At 37.6% G+C, this 26247-nt stretch overlaps 1 protein-coding gene across 2 annotated transcripts in view; it reads left to right on the top strand.

The window, feature by feature from the left end:
- Positions 1-26247, top strand: part of GLIS3 (GLIS family zinc finger 3) — a 358155-nt gene that overhangs the window by 62315 nt on the left and 269593 nt on the right. For both annotated transcript variants that reach the window (XM_075191338.1, XM_075191347.1), the window contains exon 2: positions 16460-16658. In XM_075191338.1, the coding sequence (XP_075047439.1) occupies positions 16460-16658 (199 nt within the window). The remainder of the gene's footprint in view (positions 1-16459; positions 16659-26247) is intronic.

The following is a 26247-nucleotide window of genomic DNA, read 5'->3' as shown; positions in this document are numbered from 1 at the left end:
TAAATGTCATCAATATATGTATATTTCATTTAGAGCTTTGGATATTAATGTATTAAGGCACTGTTGCGTAATTGAGGAAAACTGTGGTCTTTGTTGTACACAATCGACCAGTTTGTATCCTCTACATATTTTTAAATTTGTTAACTTAATATGTTAGTTGCATGAAATATTATATAAAACAGTATGTTCTATGTAAATACATTGTAGTAGCAGTCATGTATTCAAAACATTAGAAATATCCATATGGCAGTTTGTTCTGGTGGCTTAGGTATATTTTAATGCTTGGACTAATATAGTCTAAGGGGCATATTCAATTCTTGGCGGAAACACCTAAAATCCCGCGGTCTGCGCATTATTACCGTCATTGCGGTAATAATGCGTGGAAAAACTGTTATTACGGTACTTTTCTCGCTGGGTTTCAGCTCGCAGCTCAGGGAGCTGCGAGCTGAAATCCAGCTATTACTGTAATAGTTTTTACGCGCCGCGGAAACCAGAGAATTGAATATGCCCCTAAATGTTATTATAGGCAATTGTTTGCATTCTCTGTAACAATTATTTTTATTTCTATATATTAATATAAATAATCTAATGCAAATATCCATTATCATAAGTCACTGCCTTTTATGTTAATTTGGATCTCTGATCCATTATTTCTTATCTATTTGGAAACAGCTACATTTTATTAGAAAATGTTGCTTATATAATGCAATCATCATATCCCTATATATATGCTTTTCGTTCAGTGACAGCTAAGCATTCCATCATGGAACATGGTCAAAGTCATTTGACGCAACTTGGAAGGGTCTGTTTCTTAAGTTCACAGAATTGTGTGAGAACGCAAATACTTTCCATTCACATACCTCATACAATTCATTAGCCTTCAGGTTCCCAGGAAGGCATTGCAGCACTAATATATTGGCTTGCAAAGTCTAAAGTAGGAAAGTAGGATGGGTTGAGAAGTGATCCTATGCTTAGATGCGTTACACTTATCCCCATTAGTAGTTTCTCCACACATACATATATAAGCACCATTCTGTATAACATACTGTCACTTCACTAGTTATTGCCTGCCCAGGTAGATAGGTTGTTTTGCACAGTACATGAAACCTATGTAAAGCCTCAATACATTTTAATTATATCTTTAACTTTTGGCTGATCAGTCCAGTCAGTTTAAATCACTTTCTAACAGATGTCAGTCACCAACTATTTTTAAAGTGTTTCATATTTCAAAAATGCAAAATGTTACTGATTGTGAGGAACTTCCTACTTCTGTGGAAAGTCAGATTGTTTTGCTAATAAAAAAAAATACTTAATGTTATATCAATAGAAATGGGGTTTAGTTATTGTCTTTTCCTCTATTATATGCAACCATACCAGGAGCCTTGTTTGCTGATGATAAATAATCACTCAGTTTCATCTACTTTCTGCAGAATTTGAATCAGATATATTTTCAGCCTCATAATTTTATTGCACTTTTCCAGAGCATTCCAGTTTGATGATTTTATTATGAGAGCAATAATGTCACCACACGGAAATAGTAGAATTTATTGCTAGAGCTATAATTTTTTTTATCTGATAAATCTTAACTATGAAGCACACTGGGAATGATGTCACAGTTTCTGGGCAGATTCTGTTGGATAAAAGTTTTTCAGACAGCAAAATAGTGACTGCAGAACACTATTATTATTATTAGTATTATTATTATTATTATTATTATTATTATTATTATTATTATTAACCTTTTAATTTATATGGAGCCTACATATTCAAAAACTTTTTACAGAGAATATTTAATAATTCACATCAGTCCCTGCCTGATGCAGCTTACAATCTATATACCCTATCATATGAAGACACACACAAACGCACTAGGGTTAATTAGAAGCCAGTAAACCTACCAGTTTGATTATGGAACATAAACAATCACATTATTATAGGGCATGTGGGTAAATGCACTCAGAATATGACTGTGGGTCACTGATGATGGCCTGTGTGGGTCGTCGTTTTCCAACCATGCTTAGCAGGCCTGTGTAATGCCTGAAATGTTTCTGCTACGTACTCCACCACGCAAGTGGATTACTCCGTGTTTAAGCAGCTTTAGTTATATAGTTTATAATGCAGGACTGAAATCAGAAACAGAAAACAATACACAGTAGTTCTTGCTGTGCAATAATGGTGTTTTTTTACACTACTTATTTCATTGTAAGATATTTCTTATTGAAACTACAGGAAATATGTGGAACAATTAAGAAAAAAAGTGAAGAATAATTTTCCATGAAAAAGATTATACTTTAAAGCATGCTTGTACGTGGCATAACCTTTTAATAGTTGGGTTGTATGAGTCATTTGTTCATAGTATGGACACCAAGTTTATATTAATGGTGGAAACACCTGATTCCTCTGGCGGTCACAAGTATTGCTTTTATTAGGATAGGGGGAGCTATATATCTCATACTTGCCAACATGGGCAAGATGATTCCCAAGAGGTCCGGGGTGCAGGTGGGTGTGTGGGGGGTGGGGCTCGAAGAATCGTATAATTAGCCCCACCCCCAAAATGGACATCACTACTCTGGACCAATAAAAACAGGGGGCGGGGCAATGATGACGCGTCCATGGCGTCACTAGGCCTCACCCCCTCCGTTTCGTTTACACAGCCGGACAGGATCAGGGAGAATTGCCTGCTCTCTCTGGAGTTCGGGAGGACTCCCAGAAATTCGGGAGTCTCCCGGACATTCCGGGAGAGTAGGCAACTATGATATATCTTCAGGAATTATGAATTGCTGTCAAGATCCACAAAGGTCAGGGATATTAGCTGGAGTGTTTTGGCCACAAACCATATTAACTAAACCTAATATATTATGGCAAAACTGCCTTCTTTATGAATGCGACTGCTGATAATGGTCCATTTTTCCAATCAGGCCACAATCCTATAGAGGATATAAAGTGGTGTACATTTTACTAAGTCTATGCTAAAATACTATTTATTTGGAATATTATGAAAGTTCTCTATATGTCTAGTGCTTTGGAAGTTTGGGGGAATAATTAATAGTGTATAAGAGTATAAACTTTCAATGTGAGTTTGCTCAGAAGGTTAGGCATTTTTCTGGATCTGAAAGAAATTATTATCGCACCAGGTGGACCTAATATCTCCCATATACTTGATATATCTCAGATGAAGGGATAATATTTCAAAAATACACTAAAAGTGGTGCTCCCACACATCTAAAGCGTAATATGAAAGTAAATATGGGGGGAAGGGAAGAGATGTGTATTTAGGGCACTCAAAGACCAAAATAAAATATAATAAGTACTTTTTTAATATGCATTAAAATAATAATCCATATATTTTGAACAATATTAGCGAAATGTTAAAACTTGAATATAATATGAAAAACCAAAAAATTAAGAATGTACGTTAAAACTAGCAGATAAATATTGCTAGCCCCGTAAGCTCTTGTTGAATTCAGTACATATAACCGTCAACTAATATTGTCACTGGAGAACAAAAATTTATAGATCAAATGTTATCAATGTTTAACGATTAGATCCTGCCGGCATATATAATCTGGAAAATATTGACTACCCTAGTCAAAGTAGTGTATAATATGATAGTGATTTTTCATTTTCTCTGCATGACAGGGTAGCAATATTGTTGGTTCACCAGTGGATCTGTTTATGCCTACACATACAGAATTTTGCCAGTAAGGGGAGTATAACTTTGTTGCTCAGGTTTAGTCCTCCTTAATAGTATCAGAAAGTATGCGATCAGTAGTATTCATCTGATAGGGATTAGGTTTGTTTATATTAAATTGTTCTTTTAAAATCGCTGAATTTATCTGTATGTTAGGCCTAAAAATTGAGAGAGCCTGCGGAGGCGTATTGATGCCAACGCGCGTTTCTCTAAACTGAGCTTTTTCAAGGCCTTGAAAATCGCTGATTTTATCTGTATGTTAGGCCTAAAAACTGAGAGAGCCTGCGGCGCGTGTTGACACTAACGCGCGTTTCGCTAAACTGAGCCTTGTCAAGGTCTTGACAAAGGCTAATGCTGCTCCTCACCTTTATAAATACACACACAAAACACACAAGCAAAATTTGTAAAATGTTTGGAAATTATTCTTTTGTGTACCTAACTATTCCTACTGACTAGATTTTCCTCATTTCTTTGGCTTTTTTTGTTTGGTTTATTTAGGTATTTTGGGTGGCAGATACCATTTATAACGACCCTTGCTATTCCAAATTCCAAATTTATAGGAATATACTAATTAATTTAAGCAACAAAGTGTAACTGCGATGCCACCTAAAAGGCAAATGTGTGCTGTGGGAGTTACTGCACAGCAAGAACCAGCAAAGAGACGGAGGACGGAGCAATTTAAAGCGTGGTTGCAAATTATGACTGATAACCAAAGATAATGCGAACGTGATTGTCATAGCCATGCAAATATGGATTCTCAGCAAATAGCCCGTCACAGAGAAAACAAGCAAAGAGCGAACAGGACAGAGGTAATATCACATCAACATCTACAAATTCAGTGAAAAAGATGGCACGCCATTCTTGATGTCAGTAACTTTGATGAAACAAATATTAATACTCATAACTGTGGTCCCATGAACAGTATTTGTGAATTTTCCAGCACTAGGCATTTTGCAGCTGAGCAGCCATCTGACAAACTATTCAATCAATGCTACCACAAAGGTAAAGTCACATTGGGTGCAATAAGTAATGTCTGCCCCTGTTAATAAGCACTTAATGTAAGGACAGCTTGAACATACAAAAAAACACTTATTTTTTTCAGTCATTTTGACAAGCTTTGAACAAGTGTATATATAACAGGGTGCACAACCAGTATTCAATATCGACAAATAAAAGATAAAAAAATAAACTAAAAGGTAAGCAGTGGAAATCTTTAAGGTATAGGTAGGTGCACTATAATTGTAGCCTGCAAAATAAGCCACATACTGCAATGTGACTGAAAATGTGTAGGATATAGGAAGTATGTGTGTATATCAATTTGTCAGTCTAGTGCCAAGAGTATTGATAGATCATTATAGAATAATAGAATAAAGCAAACCAGAATAAACAATATGTACTTGCAGACACAATGTTCTGCCAGAGTACAAACGATAAATACAATTGGGGACATTTATGAGAGCTGATACACTGTTAACACAAAGAAGGGGCTGCAATCCATAGCAACTAAAGAGAGCTTTGTTGTTGTTTAATTTCTTCATTTTTTACATTACCCTTGTGCGCTTGTTTTCAGAAAGGTGCATCATTTTCTACACATCCAGGCACCACTTACTGCGGTAATCAGCATATTTTACATAGGCATGTGTCGGTTTCTGGATATTTTTCAGTTTTGCTATGTCTAAATGACACTAAGAAGATAAGACCATTTGGAAAATAAATAGCCATCCATAAGTGAAGCTAAACATTAATTTCTCCAGATTACGTGGCTCATTTCAATTCAGTTGAATCCATCCGTCTTTTAGACTTACGGTTTTTGTACCAAGGAGAAAAAATGTTTGCCCTATTATAATTGTTAAGACATTTGGGGGGAGATTCAATTAGTCGCGATGTTCCTCAACTAACATTAGTTACAATGCTAGTAAAGTTCTAACCTACCTAACTATTGCTTCTTCAGGCTAGGGTGCACACAGTCATTGGGAATATCCATTAAACAATTGGGACTTGCCTCACACAACTGTTGTGCGTATTCCGTGAACTCTCACAAGAGTGAACAGTGAACACTAATTCTACACTGATATGGTAATCTCTGTTCCTTAGAGCGGCTGAGTCATTTATTTCAAAAGGCTCTCAACATTATGCCTATTTTATACTTCTTATCTTTTCATAAATAAACTGGGCAATATGTTCTATAGGGACATTTAAACTACAGGCACAGGGGGCAATAATGGTGCTTTATATTGTGTCTACATGTCCAGAATGCTTTCACTGGCATTCCATTGAGAAATTACAGCTGTGTATTGTTGCATGTCTTAGATTATGAAAGTTTAGGTATTAACCAAAAATTAGGGGGTTAGCAGAGAAAAGAAACATTCTCTGGCATGAGGATAACATAAAGCATTTCCATGAAGCATGTTAAGTCAGTTTGCAACTGTTAATTATTAATGCTAACAATCAATATGGCATTTTTGTTAAGTGACATACATGAAATAGGCTGTGTTGTTTTATGAAGAATGTGAAATGCACCCAAACTGCTATATGTACATTTTTTTTAAAATGCTGACTTGTCCAGAGACGTGATGTGACTATGACTGAATAGTACAAATGTATGCACAGCACAATATGCATTCTTCAGGAATCACTAGGTTAAGTCACTTACAATGTTCTTTTATGGTGATAATCTAAAGAATTTGACTTTCTTTTTTACTTTGTTTGCTGTCACAGATAAAACATATAAAAAAGTTTGGAATATAATGGGGTTAATTTACAATGTCCAAGTGCACAGTGCCTGGCTGCAAAAGTCTATATTTCGTGTGCGAGATGTTTTTGCATCTGCCTTTGTATTTGTGCACCAAGATGACCAATGTGCATGTAAATATGGTGACTTGGCTGGAATTCACATAATGTAGTTAGGCAATAAGAGCACCATAGGTACAACTAGGTACAGTCCACTAGGGAATTTAAAGTGGACAGCTGTCGTGCAAGCAGAGCTGGTACAAGGTTTTTTGGCGCCCTAGACAATGCTGTAGCCTACCGTCCCTCCTCCCCCATTTCTGTCTTCCTAGCCCTTCACACACTTAACATTTGTAAAATAAAAATAGTAACTCTTGCCTCCTCCTGTCTGGTCAGCCTGCAGTCCAGATGCACTGATGTCTGACGCAGAATGCTGTCCAGGCTTCACTGCTGCTCTGGAGCAGATGCAGCATTTCTAGAGGAACAAAGAAAGTAAACTTGATATCACTCACCTGTTAGATACTTACATGTCCCCCTCTGCCCACTATCTTTACTCACACATGTCCCCTGCCCACCAGCTATTTTTACACATGCCACCTGTACCCATCGGCTTTTGTCACACATGTCACATCCGTTCCACCAGCTTTTCTCACATGAACCCCTGCCCACTAGCTTTTCTCTCAAATGGCCACCCTTTCCACCAGTTTTCTCAAACATGACCACCTGCCAAACAGCTATTTTCTTACATGCTCTCTTGCCCACAAGATTTTAATAAATTACTAACTTCTTCAACCACCTCTCCCCTATTTTCTCCAACCCCTACTGCCCCAAACTCTATCCATGTTTTTTGTAGCCCCTTCTCATCCTATTTCCTCCATCTCCCTCTCTCTTATTCTGTTTTCTCCAGCCCCCCATTTTCTGTAGTCCCCTCTCCCCCCCTATTTTCTGTAGCACATTCTCTCCACATTTTCTGTAACCCCTTCTCTCCACGATTTCTCCAGCCCCCTCTCTTCACAATTTCTCCAGTCCTCTCTGCACCCCCATTTTCTCCAGTCCCCTCTCCATGTTTTCAGTACTCCTCTGTTCCTCCATTTTCTATAGCCCCCTTGCCACGTTTTCTGTAGTCCTCCTCTGCCTCTTTATTTTCTCCAGCCCCTCTCCCTCCATTTTCTCTATATTAATGTAATTACCTTTTCTTCTTTACTCATCTTTGTTTCTAGCTTCGTGCTTCTTCTTTCTTGTTTCTTGTTACTTCTTGGAACCTCTCGACTCCTTTCCACTGACAGAGTTGTGAGGGCACGACGCTGTCAGAAGCCTGGTGCCAGAGAGATGCTTGGAGGCGGTGCTGAGTTCCACCCCTTTTTACAGGTCAGCACTGGGGAAATGGCAGGTGGGGGGATCACAGCGATTGCACCGCCTGCACTGCCCGCACCGCCTAACTAAAAATGTCTCATTCATAGACATTGTTAGTATGGGTACCCTGCCACAGTGCCGCCCCCCAGAGCCTGGCGCCCTAGGCAGCTGCTTAAAGCCTCCTAACGGTTGCATGGTTGCCCTGCATGCAAGATGTGGCAACAAGAACCTGTATAATGGGAATTTCATCAGACAACTGCACATTGTTTGAAAAGAGGCAGTAAGGCCCTTCATGGTGGTGAGTGGGATGCCTATAGAAATAGTCTCCAGGGATGGCAACAACATCATAAGATCTTTGACAATTATTAAAACGTACAACCCAAAGGTGAGGAAAATTAACAACTGCTTTAAAAGGAAAAGTAAGCATAAGCTTTTTTTCCGGAAGCTTTTCAATTTTATTATTTCTTCCTTTGTTCTTTGCCACCCTGCACAATCAACAATATTTGGCACTTTCTCATTGATAACCAGCTAATGACAATGGTTTAAAAAGCCATGTTTCCCACCATTTCCCTTGTGTCTTATTGGTGGGTTTTTGTCAGATACAAGGGACATTGTGGGAACTGTTGTTTAACTATTGCCTTTGTATTTGATCAAAATATTTCATGCTTTCTTGGATTCAGCAGTGCAGGAGATAGAGGTAGATTTATTAAGGGTCAAAAAGCCCCATTGCCAGCAAAACTAGGTGTTTATGCTGGCGATAGGGCATTTATTTTGCTTTGCACTATATATGGAGGGGGTTATAGTCACTATTGTATGGATGAGTTTTTCTCAGGATGGAGTAATAGAGAAGACTGACGAAAAATAATTTTATTGATGAAGTAAATAATTGTTTAGTCTCCATCTATTTAATATTAATGTGACTATAACCTTTCCTCCAATATTTGATGTTTTTCTATTTTTTGAAGAGGAAATAGTTAAACATAATATAAATTATAAAATTTTATCTAACATAATTTTTTAAAGCTTTTTTTTAGGAAGGGGGCTCCACAGCAATCAGTAACCCTTATGGCACTGGGTACTTTACTGCATGGCAGTGGCATATGATGGCAGCAAAATAATATGAAATTATGGTCATAAGTGCTATTTTCAAAAGAAGGTGCCTTAGCTCTATTTAGGTCACATGGTATGCACATGCAAGGCTCTATAAGAAATATCAGGTCTGCTTTACTAAACTAGATGGATGGATTACTTTACCGTTACATATTGGAACTATGTAAATAAAAATAGGTAGGACTCAAGTACCATTTTTTCCAGCATGTAGTATCCTATGTGAGCCCGTAATCACCCAAATGGTCAAGTAAACTGTTTGGACTGAGGCCCAAAAGTATAAATTGAGCGTGCACATGTCCATCCCACAAAGGTAAAATAAGGGCATTAGGGTGCAACGTTTCTGCTAATTCTCACAAATGGATGTTGATGTATTGGGCCAATTTGTGTCACTTTGTAAAACAATACAAGGAGGATATATATGAGGAAGATTTTACAAATCTTTACAGATTTTAAATAGACCATAAGAATGAATTCCATTGTTGCTCTTCATGGAATCTGCTATTAAATGTAATTATCCCAAATGGAACCCCGTTCTCTCCCTCTGCTATACAAAAGACAATTTAATACTGTCCAGATCTAAAGACTTATCCAAGATGCATGTATTTTCTGTACTCTTTGGGTATGCCAGAAGATTAGGCGTTTCTGTTACTTGAACGTTGTACGTTTTATAATTTGAGACAAACCCATCCCCAGTAGTATTCATTCAATTAGGCTCACTTCAGATTGGCTGATATAGATGTCAGTAATAATATGTGTATATGTGTATGTAATATATGTCTGCAACTGTCCTTGGTGATCCTGGTGTGAAAGCAAAGGAGAATAATAATGGTTTGACATAATATATTGTTAAGCCTTTAATTCTAAAAAATCAGGGGCAGAAGTTGGGGTACAGTATTTATTCACAGGTGAGCTTCCTGCACTCACCCTTTTTAAGTTTTCAGATTTTAAAATGTTTATGAGGCAAACTAACATCAAAGTCATCCATGATCTGGCCATGCTATACTCTATTCAAAAATAGAATCGCTATCTTTACTAAAATAACAGTAAGAATTAACAGTGTCTATTTGCTTATTTATCACTAAAGTAATGACTTAATGAGAGGAACTACATTAGAAGCTGGTCACTGCTCCTGTACACACGTCCTTTAAGGATTTATGTAAAGTGGGAATGCAATAAGGGTGTGACCACAGAAAACAGAACAGATCAGCCCTTTGTGGTCTTCCAAATAAATATCCTAAGAAATTACACACTTTAAAATGCTTGCGGTTTAATCTCTTCTTTAATACATAAGGCATTTAAAACTCAGAAAGGGCCAAATACACAGAAGTTGAGTTAATAATGTACCTTTTTTAATATAAACACATTGGGCCTGAGTCACTAAGGAGAGCAAAGCATAAAAAAGGAGTAACTGCACCTGGGCAAAACCATGTTGCATATTGCAGAGGGGAGGTAAATTTAACATGTGGGGACAGATTTATAGTTGGATATGGCATGTCCTAGATCAGCTTTAAATATCAGTGTAAAATTAAAGCTATCAAGTATTTGTGTGCTACATGAAAAAACAGCAAGCATTTAACTTATAGGCAAAATAATAAACTCATTTGCACCCCTTTTAACATGCTATGTCCAGGATCACATTTACTCCTTTTTTACCTTGCTCTCCTTAATGACTCAAGCCCATTAAGTACAGTAAAATCAACAAGTGTGATCTTAATTTGTGAATATGGCATTTAGTAGATCAGTCTTTAGATGTTAACATGAAATAACACTATTTTATAAAGTTTTTTATAATGGTATGGCACACATCAGAGCCGTAACTAGGGTGGTGCGGGCAGTGCCGTCACCCAGGATGCAAGCCCGAGGGGGCGCAGCAGCCGCCCGCTACCTTCCCCTCTGTGGGACATAGTAAAAAAAAATATCTAAAAAAAGATTTGTGGCCCCTCCCCCGAGGGGTGGGAGAGTGCCGTGAGGAGGGGGAGGAGGGGGGGGGGGTTGGGTGCTGTGAGAGGGGGGACGGGCTAGTGTGGTGGCTGGTCTCCTCCCTCCCTCCTCTAAGAGGCCTGCTCTGTGTCACATGGGATGTGCACCACATGACAGGTGCCGTCCCATGTGTGAAGGGGATGAAGACTGCACAGCTCGCGGATTCAAAAAGGTAAGTTTGGGGCGGGGGGGGGGGTTGTAATATATTGCTTGTGTGTGTGTGTATATATATATATATATATATTATGTGTATGTGAGGAGCCACTCTGTGTGTATTATGTTTGTGTGAGGGGCCACTGTGTGTGTGAAGGGGATGGGGGCCCAAACCAATATCTTGCCTAGGGCCCCATGAGGTGTAAATCCGGCTCTGATAGATATATATATATCTATCATGCATTTGCAAATATGTGTAGCAGAATTCTTTCAGTAAAGTGCTAGCCACACCCCCACGTTAGGTTGGCCACACCCACTTGGCAAATGTCACTCCTACTTCTATGGGGGGCGCCGGTTCCCTGTCTCGCCCAGGGCACTGAAATATCTAGTTACGGCACTGGCACATATTATCCAGAAACCCATTATCTAGAAATTTCCAAAATCCAGAAAGTAAAAAAGTTAAATGCTGCTGCTTGGCGTTGATGATACACACAAACATAACCTCGAAGGGCCTTATTCAGAATGAGATGTACGCACATGTGCACAATCTTTGCGTTTTTTCGCATTGCACATGCTTAGAAAGTGTACGTACTGTGGCAACTATGGCTATTAAGACCTGCGACTTTTTGGCACTCAAGACTTCTTGCTCCCGAAGATGCGTGACAGTAACATAATCAATGTACACTAAGGGCATGTTATGGCATCATACAGATTCAGACTGGGACATAGTCACAGATAGGGCTGACAAATTGGTTTTATTTACAGGTGATTAGGGTGTAGTATAAGTAGTGGATGACAATGATGAATGTCCAAACTAGCAAACCGCTTGTAATTAGAGGTTTGCAAATGTTTCACAGATGCTTATTGAGGCTTTAGTAGTCGCTTGGTTATAGATTAGGAGTTACAGAGCGTGTTGTAGCAACAATACATTTTTTTTACTTTAATTTTTTTGTCGGAAAATTGTTACACTTATGCTTGCACAATTATAGTCTGTGAGGAGCCTTTGCGCAGGAGGGTGGCAGAAGCATTGGAGGGAAAGACATGGGTCATATTCAAATGTTCTTTTGTATTGTTTATATATAGAGCTCCAAAGTGCTGTAAAATCCTTAAAAATGTTAGTCCCAACCATTCTAGTAAATTTTGGTAGCAGCAGTAAAAAAGTAACCGAATTGTTGAAATATAGGAAATAGAGAATGCACTGTAACAATATAGTATATCTTCTGTGTAAGTGACGCCATTGGCAATGGACCAATCGGTGGATTCTAATCAGAGAACTCTCAATACCATTGGAGCTTGAGAAATAATGTGTGCAGTTTAGTGTGAAGCAAATACTTAGAAGCTCTTCCACGGTCTCAACAAAGGCCCTTCACACATGGCTTATGTGAGGACGATCTAGCAAGTATTTGTCTGCCCGGGTATAATTGGTTGTTACTGACGTGTAAAAAAATTAACTGAAGTGTAATGATCCTTGAACGCTATGTATCCATTACCAAGTACTGTTGTGTTTTGGAAAACCTTGTTTGTTTTTTTATATGCACAGTTGCCATAGAAAGGGAAAAGGTGACCTGTTGCTATAACAGGAGAAATTACATTGCAGAGAATCCTTTGTGTGTAAGCAGTACTCTAATGATTGTTTCTTGTGAATTGTTTTAATAGCAATAGATTCCATATGCTGTATTACATCCCTTGTTAGAGAATAATTATGGTGTAAAACTAGGCATGGCTTATTCATGCAATATTAACCATATAGAGTTTCTGTGTCTGTGAATGTAACTTCTTTAAAAATATAACTAAAAGAAACACCACCCTGAATCAAACATGGAATTTTTGGTTATGAACCTCCATGATACCAATATGTCTAAATAATAAAGTGTTGCAAAAAGCTGCTGAATTATTTTAGAGAATGCACCAAAAAAGATTGACTGAAGTTCCCCTAACAGTGTTTTAACAGTCACAATATTTAGTCCTCATGACATAAAATTTGAGCATTGCATTAGCATTTTTAGTGCTGGTACAACACACAAACATGGGCCGGAAAATTTAACCTAGTGGTTTCAATAACCCCATAACCGTTCATGATCTGATTCGTATTTGGGAGCATTGCAGTTTTCTCAATGCTTCTTGCTTAATTCAATGCATTTTACACAAGATAAACATAATGATCAAAGGCGTGACATCCCCACTGACCACCCGAACAGGAGTAAAACTTCAATCTAACCCTCTTATCCTATCAAATCCTACAACCTATTTTTAATATATGTATTGCATATATATGACAAATATTTGGTATATATCTCTAGAATGTAAGCCTTACGGGTAGAGTCCTCTCTACATATTGTCCCATATCTGTCCACTGTCTGACTTCCTTGTATGTCCTGTCATGTATTTTGCTGCACTCTGTGTGAGTCCCCATAGCATCACTCACACTCATCTGTGCTACTTATGTGTATTACCTCATCTATTTATTACTAGCTTCTGTATCCGGCGCTACGGAACCTGTGGCGCCTTATAAATAAATAAATAATAATAAAAATAATAATATATGATTGCTGTCCATGAGAATGTACAAATGACAGTACATTTCTGAGCATCGCCACCTGGTGGTCATACTTCAGCTTTAATTTGTTTTGTTTTTTTCTTATTTTCCTTTTTTTGCATCTTTGTTCAATATTTATATTCTTTCTTTGTATCTTTTGGATAATACTTTCAACAGTTTTACCTAGACATGTAATCCACCCAAATGCCAGTGCTTAGATATAGATACAGTGTATATTATGAATTAATTAAGCAAAATATTAAAATACAGATGCTATCAATTAATTATGTGCTACAGAAGTGCCTTGTGTAAATGTAATACATACACAGTCTCATAGTAGAACCAAGAAAGTGGTTTATAGACCCCATGAAAGTCCTATGGCTTTTAAGAAAATATTCCATAAACATGACCAATCTTATTAAAAAATGCAGTAAAAGGATTAGTTAAAATATACACTCTCAGTCAGTGGTCCAGCGGTCCAAATTAGCTATTATTCAAACAACAACTTAAGTTTGCAGAAAAATGGTGAAAAGTGGCCTGGTATCTATGGCAAAATGACTTGAAAAAGAGGAATGGGTAGTAGATGTCTAATACTATACATAAATACTCTGCAAAAATTGAACTAAATATTTACTAAATATATACTGAACATAGTGCTGACCAGAGACTTATTAAGGATGTTTGGTCTCTACAAATAAAAGACATATGCATAAACACAAACATTTAAACTGATAAAAGATCATGCATTTTTCTTGTATTTGTTGGACCCTGTGTGGACAGTTATGTTCATTCTCAGCCCAGTCTAACAGCTTGAAAATTGGAATTATACCAGTAGGTTACAGAAAAGTATGGTGATATTGGGCCTGATTAATTTAGGAACGTAAATGCCCATACATCGCATTTTGCATAAATAGCACTACACAAGGCCAGGAACTGCCTATACACAAGTGAATGCAAGAACATCCAATTAACCTTCAAGCGCAAAAGACACTGACGTCAACCTACATTCATGGGTGGAACAGGGAGGGGAATGGGCGTATGCACATAGTCAATGTACAGTAAGGGCATGATAAGCTCGAGTACATGCCGCAGTGTCTGAGTTCAAGCTTTGGGCATCTCTAAGGTGCCTGATTTTCAATCGTATCACTTGTACCAGCTACAGGTCTGGTGTAAGTTCTGATTGATAGTGATGACGTATGCTTGCTAAAATATGTGTTTGCAGTAAAGAGCAACTGTAAAAATGCATTTTATATACAGTAGACATTAAAACATCATGACAAATATATTTCATTGAAAAAATGAACCTTTTTTAAAAATGTTTTTTTACAAAGTGACAGCTAGATTCTGATTGCTATAGGCAACATCTCCACTTTTTCAAACCTGCGCTTGATAAATTTACTCCTTAGTGACAATAATAAGAGTATTAATGATGATAACAGCATTTTTATTACTAACAGTTTACAAATCAATTATGGGCATAGATTGCTATAATTTTATTGCATACTAAAACAATTATACCGCATAGACATAAACTTGGTTTCATGTGAGTTCTTGTATTGTTCTTTATAAACAAATTAAACACACAAACGCTTCTCTGTATTATCTGCTGCAAATATTCTGGCAGTATTCAGGCCTAATTTCATTGTGGCCGGTCAACCACATCTTGGCAGCCTCTGACAGTGTAACTCAGCGTTGAGATAATGTATTTGTAGAGTGCATGTATTTCCATTGTTCGGGACTTATTATGCATTTTTTTTCTTGATCTACATCTGTGTTTTTTAAAATGTGGAATTAATGTTAAACTTTGATGTCGGCACGACTAATAAAATGCAAAATGAGAGCACAACAACAAAAAGAGCACTTGTACTTTAAATAATAATTGTAAATAAAACACATAAAGCAGTAGATTTAAAACGGCAATACAATACAAACGGCGTGCCCCCCCCCTTCCAAACAGCTTAATAAACCTTAGTGCTGCCAGCTTAGGCTGGTACTAGCAAAATTGGGGGGACAAAAAGCGTGGGGTCACCTCGATTTTACTACTACAACGACTAGGCTTTGCCAGCCTGGGCTGGTGGCACTATAGCAGGGAAGCCTGTATGCCAAACCAGCCCCCCAGTCTGGTCAGCAAGGGGCTGGATTCCCCAGGGAGAGGCGGATCCCATCCCCGGGTGTACCTGGCCACGTTCTGATAGCTCAAGGCTCTTCCCACACCTCTGGGCGGTTGGTGTGGGGTAATAATAATTTGATAATGTATCAAAGCATTTTGTCCCTGGTGCACTACAGGTCCCTGCATGCCCAGGCTGCCATTTCTTGTTTGGGCATGTTCTGTGTTCAAGCAACTTTTAAATGGGCATTCAGATATTGGAGTATTACAATGTGTATAGCAAAAACTAACCTGTAACCTAACAAAGCATTAGTATGGTCATATAATTTTCCCAATCTTTAGACAATCAGAGCATTAAACTCTTCATAGGATTAGCCCAACATTTAGGCAATCGGAGCTTTAGAATGGTAACATCAGAAAAGTTAACAAGCTGCAGTAGAATCAGTAACAAATTATATGTATGAAACACACCTCTATCTGAAATGAAGTATTTGCATTTAATTTGTTAAACTACTATAATGCAGAACCTGTATATACCTTCTCATTTTTATATTATTCCAGTAGCAAGTTAATTGGGAAGATAGGTAAACTGTAAATAACTACTAGGTAAGTATGGACATATATTCAGTAATTTATTATTGAATCACAAAATTTGAATTCCTGGTGACAGGTATTACTTAAGGATTTGACCTTTTGTACAAGGATTATAAACATTTCTCAGTAAATACAGTAGTTCTATTATATGTGAGTATATCAATTGGTCTTCCAGCTACCATAGCTTTATTTTTGTCTGTGTTTACAGGAAGCGTTTGCTTTGGTCCTCAGAGCAAGTCACAAGGAAAAGGCAGCTGCAACAACCTCATGGTCACCAGCAGTCCTATGATGGTCCAGAGACTGGGCCCTATATCCCCTCCAGCAAACCAGGCTGCGACAGCATGCAATCAGATGAGCCCCTGCTTACAGAGAACTCTAAATCTAGCTATACCCCCATCTGATACCAGGTCTTTATTATATATATATATATATATGTATATATTTATATTTTATGGTTATCGCATACAGCCATGGTTGACAACCTTTTTCATGTTGTGACACACCTGTCTTACATTTAATTTTTTCATGACACTTGAATTAAATTATAGTGATGAATTTAACTGGAACCATACAATAATGGATCTCTTCAACTTCCAGACCAAGACCTATTGTACTACCAGGTTGGGAATCACTGCCATACAGTGACAGTGTGCTCAGTAATTATGGCAAAATCATTTTACACTACTTACAAAGGAAGTTTATTATCAATTGTCATGCTTTAGATCACAAATGTGTAGTATATGTTAGAATACTAAATGCTGCAAAAGTGCAGCCTATAGAAGCAATTGGCCTGATATTGCAGCATATTGGCTCAAAAACAATCCCAATGCCCAATAGTGATCAGAATCGATAACTATCGAATATGTTTGGACATGCACCCTGTGTGTGCTGTCACCTTCTAACATGCAAGATAATGTAGAAAGGCATCTGGCCTGACTAGCCAAACAGCCGGATCAGTAATCCTGTTGCCGACTGTAGCATTGTTCAGCTTACTAAAGAGGAGCGGTATACATTATATAGATAGATATTAATGGCCCAATACAATCAAAATATCATTTTCGTATTTTCAGTGTACATACTTTTCCTCGGACAGTCCTGGAAGTGTCGGACTGGGACATGAAGTGCCCACCAGGGAACGCAATAATAGGGGCCATGAAATAGTATGTGCGTTGCCACATGGCGTGACCAGCTGGCAGAGAGGATGTGGGCAAACCACTGGGGACATACTTTAATAAATAAATATTAAAACATTTATACTCCTAAAAATGTATCCCAAAAATATAATAATTCCCAATATGAACATAATTGTGTATAATAGATAATAAACAAAAAATATATAGTCATAAACTGAAAATCTATATTACGAGTGAGGACAAAGAGATAATATATCTGCTGTAGCTATAGAACATTACAGCAATTCTTTTTTTTTTTTAAACATATTATTGGAGGCACTATAGCAGGGGGGACACGTGGCAGGGGTCCCACTGTCATGTGTCTGTTCAGTGATGGGCCAGATTCCCTAAGGAGTGGGGTCCACCAAAAAAATGAGCATTGCCCCCCCTAGGGACACCCAGCCCAGTGCTGATAGCACTAGGGCTCTTCCTACACCCCTGGGCGGTGGGTGTAGGGTAATAACGGCGATTTAATTGTTGGAAAAACAAACTGACGACATTTTGTTTTGTGGAACTACAAGTCCCAGCCAGCCAGGTTGCCCTAAATAGTGTGGGCATGCTGCTACTTGTATAACTACAAGCACCAGCATACCCATGGCAGCCAGGGCATGCTGGCACTTAGAGAACCACAAGTGCCAACATGCCCTGACACCCACGGCTGGCTGGGACCTGTAGTTCCACAATACAGAATGTTTACAAAATCACCACACCCTCATTAAAACCACTAGCATTTATTAAAAATAATAAACCCACAATAATGACAGTAAACACCCTCATTTACACCACAGATTTTTATTAAAAATAATAAATTCCACAAAATACTCACCAATGAAGTTTTCATCTCTTGTCAAGCAGCTTTTAATCCCAAAATGGCTGTAAACAAAGTCCAAAAGAAATTTGTATCCAAAGTCCTGCTTGCCCCTGTCCCAAAGAAATTTGTGCTTCCAAAAGTCCGGCTTGCCCCTGTCCCAAAGAAATTTGTACTTCCAAAAGTCTGGCTTGTCCCTGTTCCAAAGAAATTTTTTTTTTTTTAACTTTGATCTATTCTTTACAGTTTTGAAAGCTGTATGACAGGCAGTGTAACAGTGATGTATTTATACAACACGCTGTTAGAACGCAGCGTGTTGCATCTGGCGTGTTTGAAAGCAAACTCTCCTGAGTTTGCTTCATCGCAGCTTCTTACATTTGAGACTTGTATAGCTGCAGTGGCAAACAGTCGGGAGTTTGATCTCTAGCGATTTTGCAAATAGCGATTTTGACAGAAGCACAACTCTGGCGATTTTGCATAAAATCTCAGCTTCATACATCTGCGAGTTTCAACTCTCCCGAGAAAATCGCTGATTTTGCAAAATCGCACCTTGATACATTTACCCCCAGATGTAGGGAGTAAGGAAGGGAGAAGAAGGGTTAGTAAGGGGCAAGTGGGAGTAAGAAGAAAGCCCAGCCTGGCATCTTGGCGATTGTTAGATATGTAGTATGTGATTTGAAGCTAAATCTATAGCGTCAGTTTCTGCTGTAAGAGGTTTTTGGCTGGTCTGCTCCGCAAGTATCAAGCCAGTGTTGCCAGATATTTCGGAATTTGTTGGCCCAATCATTAATTATGCTCGTAATGAGCTCACAACGGTAAGTCTGATAGATTCTATTGATCACTTCAGGCAACGTAGGGGCTCATGTTTCTTCCAGCTTGCTGCTACTGCGCATTTGGCAGCGTTAAGCATATGGCTCACAAGTGCTATTGTGTGTTTGTCAATGTCGGGTACATGTCTGTGTAGGAGAGAATAGGAAGGACAGGGGGGAATTTGTAGCAAGGTGACTCTAAAAATTAGATTATGAACTTTTTCCAGAATCTGACCATCTTGGGGCATGACCACCATATATGATAGAACAAGCCCTCATGTCCTTATGATCTCCAGAAAAGACTGGAAGAATCAGGGTATATGGCTTTTAGACGAGTGGGGACCAAATACCATCTGTATTGTTTATATGCATTCTCTTTGGTCCGTACGCAGATAGAACTCTGTGCGATTCACGTTCTGATCTTGGGCCACTCATCCATTTCCAGCACCACACCTAGGTCTTCCTCCCACTTTAGTTCACATAACAGTAATTATGATATATTACTATACAGTAGTATGTTCATATTGTGATTTATTATATTTCTGCCATTAATTTTTATCAGTATAATTTTATAATGTGTAACTTATACTGTATAAATATTTTAATATTTATTAAAGTATGTATATTTACTATTGATCATCTTGGTTATCTTTATTGGCATTATTTAATAAGCTATAGAGAAAATAAACGTTAGTATAGTGATAATGAAAAAGAAAGTTCAATACATACTTATGGGTCTATTTACTAAGCTACCATGAGCCAAAAATATGGATAAAACAGCTGTTGCCAATGGCCATTTAAGATTTCTTTTAATTTATCAAGGGGTTAATTTGTTTAACGTTGGTCACTGCAGACCCCATAGACTTCTATGGTGACTGCTGTGTGACCCAATTTAACAGCTTTTAAAAACTAATGTGATCTCAAGATGGTGTTAGCTTACCTTTTTAATGGACTCCAAAGGACTCCATCGTCGCCAGAGAAGCTGCTCCTCATCCATCGCTAGGTGACATCGCTAGTGCATGTGCAATACACACACAGGGATCAGAGCCTCCTTTTGCCGGCAGTGTTTGGCTGAAGGTGAAGGAGTTTTTATTTACTTGAGGAGGGGTGTTTGCCATGGCTCGCCAATGTAGCAGTGATACAAAATGATTCTTACTGGCGCCCACTAGCCACTAATGATAAATAGACTAAAGCAGAAGTGTATTTTAGTAAAAGTAGAAAGCAGAAGTCATAAGATGGCTGCAGATACCCCAAGTTCAAATTTTAGCAATGTATTTACTGCTTGGGTAATGCTGTTGCAGAGTCACTGACGTGATGGAACATATTAATGTTTCATGTGTGTTCTAAAATAATATCCAGCAATACTAAAATGTTTATGTCAGTCTAGTTAAAAAAGATTAAAAAACAGAACACCTACCAGGAGAACTATTCTGCCAAAGCTGCATTCTTTCAAAATTTAAATTTGCGAAATTAAGATTGAGCCCATCTTTATATGGAATAATTGAACATCTGACCAGATTAGAAGTTTGGTATCATTGTAAAATTAATTTTAAATGGCTCCTTACAACTTTCTGATTAACACTGCCCATGCTACCTCTGGGAGTAAATTTTTCAAACTGCAGGTTTGAAAAAGTGGAGATGTTGCCTATAACAACCAATCAGATTTTAGCTGTCAGCATGTAGAATGTACTCAATGAATGATAACTAGCATCTGATTGGTTGCTATAGGCAACATCTCCAGTTTTTCAAACCCGCAGCTTTATAAATTATCCCCCTGGTGTGTCTTGAACCTGTACTCTCCAACTCTCCCCTCCCCTCTCCCTCCTCCAAACCTCTGCAGCACTAACCTTAAGGGTTCAATGCACTCCTCTTCATCTTGTTTGTGATCTAGGGACTCCTCCTGACTCCTCTACATGTCCACATTGCTTAAAGGGTGCTGGCGCCTCTCAAGATTGCTGCTAAACTGCAAAGCCTGGCCCTGCCCCATTTGGGTAGGGAACAGAGCCTCAGTCATTGGGGCCCACCCGGTGGGCCAGTCCGACTCTGGGTCCTGGGGGTTTATTTACTAAACTGCAGGTTTGAAAAAGTGGAGATGTTGCTTATAGCAACCAATCAGATTCTAGCTGTCATTTTGTAGAACGTACTAAATAAATGATAATTAAAATCTGATTGAATGCTATAGGCAACATGTTCACTTTTTCAAACCCACAGTTTAGTAAATATACCCCCTGGTCTTTGCTACTTGAAATCTTTAGTTTGGAATGCTTCTTTTCTTGGAATGCGTTATAATTAGCATCAGAGAGAAAAGATTGCTATTATTGTTTTACTGCATTTGCCATTTGTATTTGGCTCTTTTGAGCAGAGCAGAGCATTTTTTTTTTTAGCATGTATTGCCATTTTGACTATCAACTTTACAACACTGTGCACATTTTACATGTCGACATTTTAACTGGGTCAGCCGTATAACCATGTAGATATTATGACTGTCGACCTTATAATTGTGTTGACCTTATGACTTTAGTCATTTGGTGTTTATATTTTCACTGTTGACATTGCAACTACATCCCTACAGAAGCACTTACATATAATTATGTACATGACTTGCCATTTTAGAGAACCCTGGTGTAAATAATTTGAATGTTGGTAGATTTTGATGTTTTTACTAGTGTACATTATTTTAGAGTTTGTCTATTATAGTAATATAAAAAGTATAACTATGCTGATTCACAGGGAATCCAAAATGTCCTGGGAGTAAAATAAGTTGAACGAATGGCATGTATTAATTCATTGGTGTGACTTAACAGCAATTATGTTATCATTATATCATTAGCAATGAAAATGTTAAAATATACTATAGATCAGGGGTGACAACCTTTTTCTATCAGTGTGCTTTGAAAAATCCTTTCAGGCCCAGGTGTGCCAGTTTTTATAATATATATATTATATTATAATATATATTTTGGCCGAAGAGTGCTTTAATACAGTGGTATGCTATACGACACTTCTTTTACTGTTTTGATAGGCTATCAAATTTCATTCATTAACACTATCCATAATGCCACTTCTAAATTTCCACTTTGACCACTGTGTATATATATTTATTTAACATTTATTTATTTCTTACTTTATTATGCTAATATTGTTATAATAGTATTTATTAGTAATGGAACCAACAAGAAAACGTTCATGTTATGCTACACAATTGTGCCCCCAGCTCATTTTATGCCACACAGTTGTGCCCCAAATCATATTATGCATCAAACCTGTGCACCCCAATTTTATGCCACATAGTTGTGCCCCAATTCATATTATCCCTCATAGTTGTGCCCCTGGTCATATTATCCCTCATAGTTGTGCCCTCAGTTCATGTCATGCCTCATAGTTGTGCCCCAGTCATTTTATCCCTCATAGTTGTGCCTCCAGTTCATGTCATCCCTCATAGTTGTGCCAAATGAAAAGGGGAAACATCCCATCCACAGTGTTCTGTATTGAACTCTATGGGGTAAATGTATTAAGTACCGATTTCAACAAGTCACCAAAAATCGGCAGTTTGCATAGAAAATTTAAAGCAGCAATGGCTTTAAAGGCATTGTTTTGCCTTTAAAGCCATTGTTGCTTTAAATTTTCACTGCAAACTCAACGATTTCTGGCAACTTGCAGAAATCGGCACTTAATACATTTACCCCTATGAAGAAGCGGCCAAAAACTGTTATGGTTCCATCGGTGACAACCCAGTTCATGCAGGAGGAGCTTGTAGTAGCATGCTAGCTGACAATGTTCAGGACCTAACTGTAGAGCGTGGGGAACTAAGGCGCTGCGCAGCCAGTTATGTCATAATGCGCATAGGGTTCAAAGAATTTCATGGAAGCAATTTTTTCTGTACATTTATAATCTAATCAATGCTAGATTGCTTAGTTTCAACATGTTCTGGTGTTTCAATTTATGCTACTTTCAGAAAATGTCATATCATCTCTGCAAACCAGCCAAAGCTTTTATGTATTTATCAGTGAAAATGATCAATAGAGATGCCAATCTGTACTTATAAATAAGATGGTGGCTAATTTCACTATGTTCTGGTTTTAACTTATGCTACTGTAAGAAATATGCCATATCATTCAGCTGCCCCACTAAAGCAGCAACAGCTCTATTTCGGCCATCTTCGGCTGTTTTAGTGCAGCAATTGCGGAGCTTGGCGTGTGTCACACTTCTGGTATCACAAACGAACCCCATAGCCAGGTAGTTCTGTAGTAAACAGGATTTATTTTGATATATATATATATAAATCTCAAGTATCCAACAAGTGAAATCCACAGTCTCAAGACAGATAAAAGTCTGGTAGAAATAGCAAGCAGTTGTTTTCCAAATCACAATTGGGAGCAAGGTTCTGTGGAAGCATCAAGTTCAGATACAAACACAATACTCAAGCAAAGGCTTCAAAACAGGAAGTGCCTTTTCTAGGCCCAAACAGGAAATGAGATTCAAGATGGAATCTTCATGAGACAGTCCCGGCCACTTTGGATAAGGGCAATTCTAAGGGCAAGTTCATAACAACGTGCCAGACAGAAGAGGTCCGTGTGCCAGATCGTGCCAGATTTGCCAGAGATTGCCATTCCCTGCTATAGATTTTAGAAACTACTGTGGCATGGATGAAAAAACAATGTATTAATAGTGGTATTTCTTAAAGGCTTAATTGGATTATGATAAACCACAAGGAGCTAAAAATTCATACTAAATCATACTATAACAGTTACAAATAGCCATGTGGTCTAGCTTTCACTCATGAGGATAATAATAATAATAATAATAATAATAATAACAATAACAAACCTTTCTCCTTAACCTGTTTCATTACCATGGGTAATTTATACCTTTGTGCCAATTAAATTGAGAGTAATATTTTAACAAATATGTGCACACCAGTCATTTTGCATTGTTTTTTTTAGGGATAGACAGATATATTTTTATGTAGGATAGTGAAGTGAATATCTTTATTATTTCAAATAAAAAGTATACCTTTATGGACATTTTTTTTTAATTGCATGTACAAAATACACTCAAAGGCCCTTATTTGGAGTTGGACGAATTTTCAGCTTACATTTTTATTATATATATTACTAGCAGATCATTTTACAGGGGCTTACTGTACTAATACAATAATTTCAAGTTGCACAATATTTTGTACCATAAAAATATATTAATCTGCAATAATACAATCTTATTTGTATAATTTGTGTACAGTATAGTCACTCTTTACATGTTTTCTTGTATCAAATGTGCTGTAGGGGGCTGAGTATCCAGCTGTAACTATAACAAGCAGTCCCAGTGTTGTGATTGTTCTTTTGACCTAAGACAGGTTAAGGGCAATCTGTTTAACTGGATTTTGTGTCTGCACTGTAAAGTACTGTATTCTCTGGGTGATGTTTATTAGTCAGTCACTCAGATGTCAAGTGTGGAACATACTGTGATGTTGATTGAAGGAAGCTTAAATATAGTAATGACATACCATTGGGATGGAAGTGAAGGCTCATTTGCATCAAATATACAATGTTTTTTCCTTAAAGAGTACCCATCACCTACACATTGAAGGCAGTCATTTTGTGGCTGAACATATTTCCTTGGGACTAAGGGGTGAATTCAATTAGCCGTCAACTGTCTTGCAGGCATTCCGGAGACACTCTGAGGCGAAGATTTTAGCAAAAATCTCTGCTCATCTTTCCTTGCGCCCCATAGAGGTGCGAGGAAAACTGAAGAGAGATTTTTACCGCTGTAACAGTAAAAGTGCACAGCCGCGATGTTCTGAGGAACATTGCAGCTAATTTAATTCCTCCCTAAATGTTGATTAAGATTAAGTAGTAGTGAAGTCACTAGGACCTGAGTCATTTTGTTTCTCAATTGTTTCTACCAACGTCTTTATGGGCCTTGCCAAATAAATGTAAGAGTTATATTGTAATTATAGGATATTATCCAAAACAATCGTAAAACAATAATTCTAGATTCTTCAAGGCTGGCAAAAATTACAACACAGATCTTTCAATAATTCAATGTGAGATTTGTCCTTTTAAGAAACTTAACTTAAAACAGTGATTATCGGAACAGTGGAAAAAGGTTGAAATGTACTGCCTTGTCTACATGAATTTCAGGACAGCTCTTTCAGTACTTGCATTATTCTATATTTCTGTAAGTCTGGCACATGACCCTAATCACTGACTTTACCATTTAACTAATATATGTATAGAATATAAAATGGAATAGCATTCCCCTCTATGGGATAAAAAATAAGTAAAGTAAAAAAAAAAATGCAAACAATTTTGCGGCCACCTGAGACACAAAACCATCTTACCATTTTGACAGTGAAAGGGCTACTGCTGGCAGCTAGTATCACCAGGCAAATTAGTGATACTGGCTGGCAGCAATAAGATGACTTTCTTCCTTCATGCGTAACCTGGCTTTGCCTGTTAAAATGTAAAGTGTCTTTAAACAATTTCTCCTTCCATTGCAAACTGGTTAAGCCACTTCTTTGGGATAAATAGCTCAAACTGGTAGAGAACATTATATACAGATGTAGTTATTTTTCACTTTGCATGTATTTATTTCCTTCGTATGAGGTTTTAGTATAAGTCTATTTTAGAGAAAGTGGTTTAGATCCACTTTTATTGGACAGTTTGTGGAGTATGTCTAAGAATTTGTTTTTCTTATATTTCTTATTTACCCACAAATGAGTTAAACTGCAAAATTTGTAAGCAGAAAAAGTGAAATGTGTACAGTTAAGGAGGGGATTTGACTTTGATGGTGTTATCCATTCAATCCTATGGGGAGAGCATTGCAGGAGAAGGATCTTCGCGCTCTCCTCTGCATTGATTAACGAACCTGTCAAATGCGTATGTACAGTAAATACTGGTATACTGGAAAATAAGATTTAATAGAGAAAGTAAATATAAATATTTGGTATTATCTTCTATTAAAATATATTAGATCACCCAGAAAGGTCTAAGAAAGAATGGAAATATCTGTGCAATGAAAATAGGGATGGTGATTAATATTCATAGGAACGTTGTAAGTAGAAAATAATGAATTAATAGGAGATAAAAAGAAAAACAAATTTTAGTGGAGAGATTAGAGCTTCTGATTAGGGGCAATTTCATGGTGTTTTATAAAAGCTTCCACCTGTAAGCCTGGACCCCTGCTGTTAATTGCAGCTGGGTGTCTT

The sequence above is a fragment of the Mixophyes fleayi genome, chromosome 1 (assembly GCF_038048845.1).
Source record: "Mixophyes fleayi isolate aMixFle1 chromosome 1, aMixFle1.hap1, whole genome shotgun sequence".
Lineage (NCBI taxonomy): Eukaryota > Metazoa > Chordata > Amphibia > Anura > Limnodynastidae > Mixophyes > Mixophyes fleayi.
Note: the sequence above shows the minus strand (reverse complement) of the source record. Positions and strands in the feature narration are given on the sequence as shown.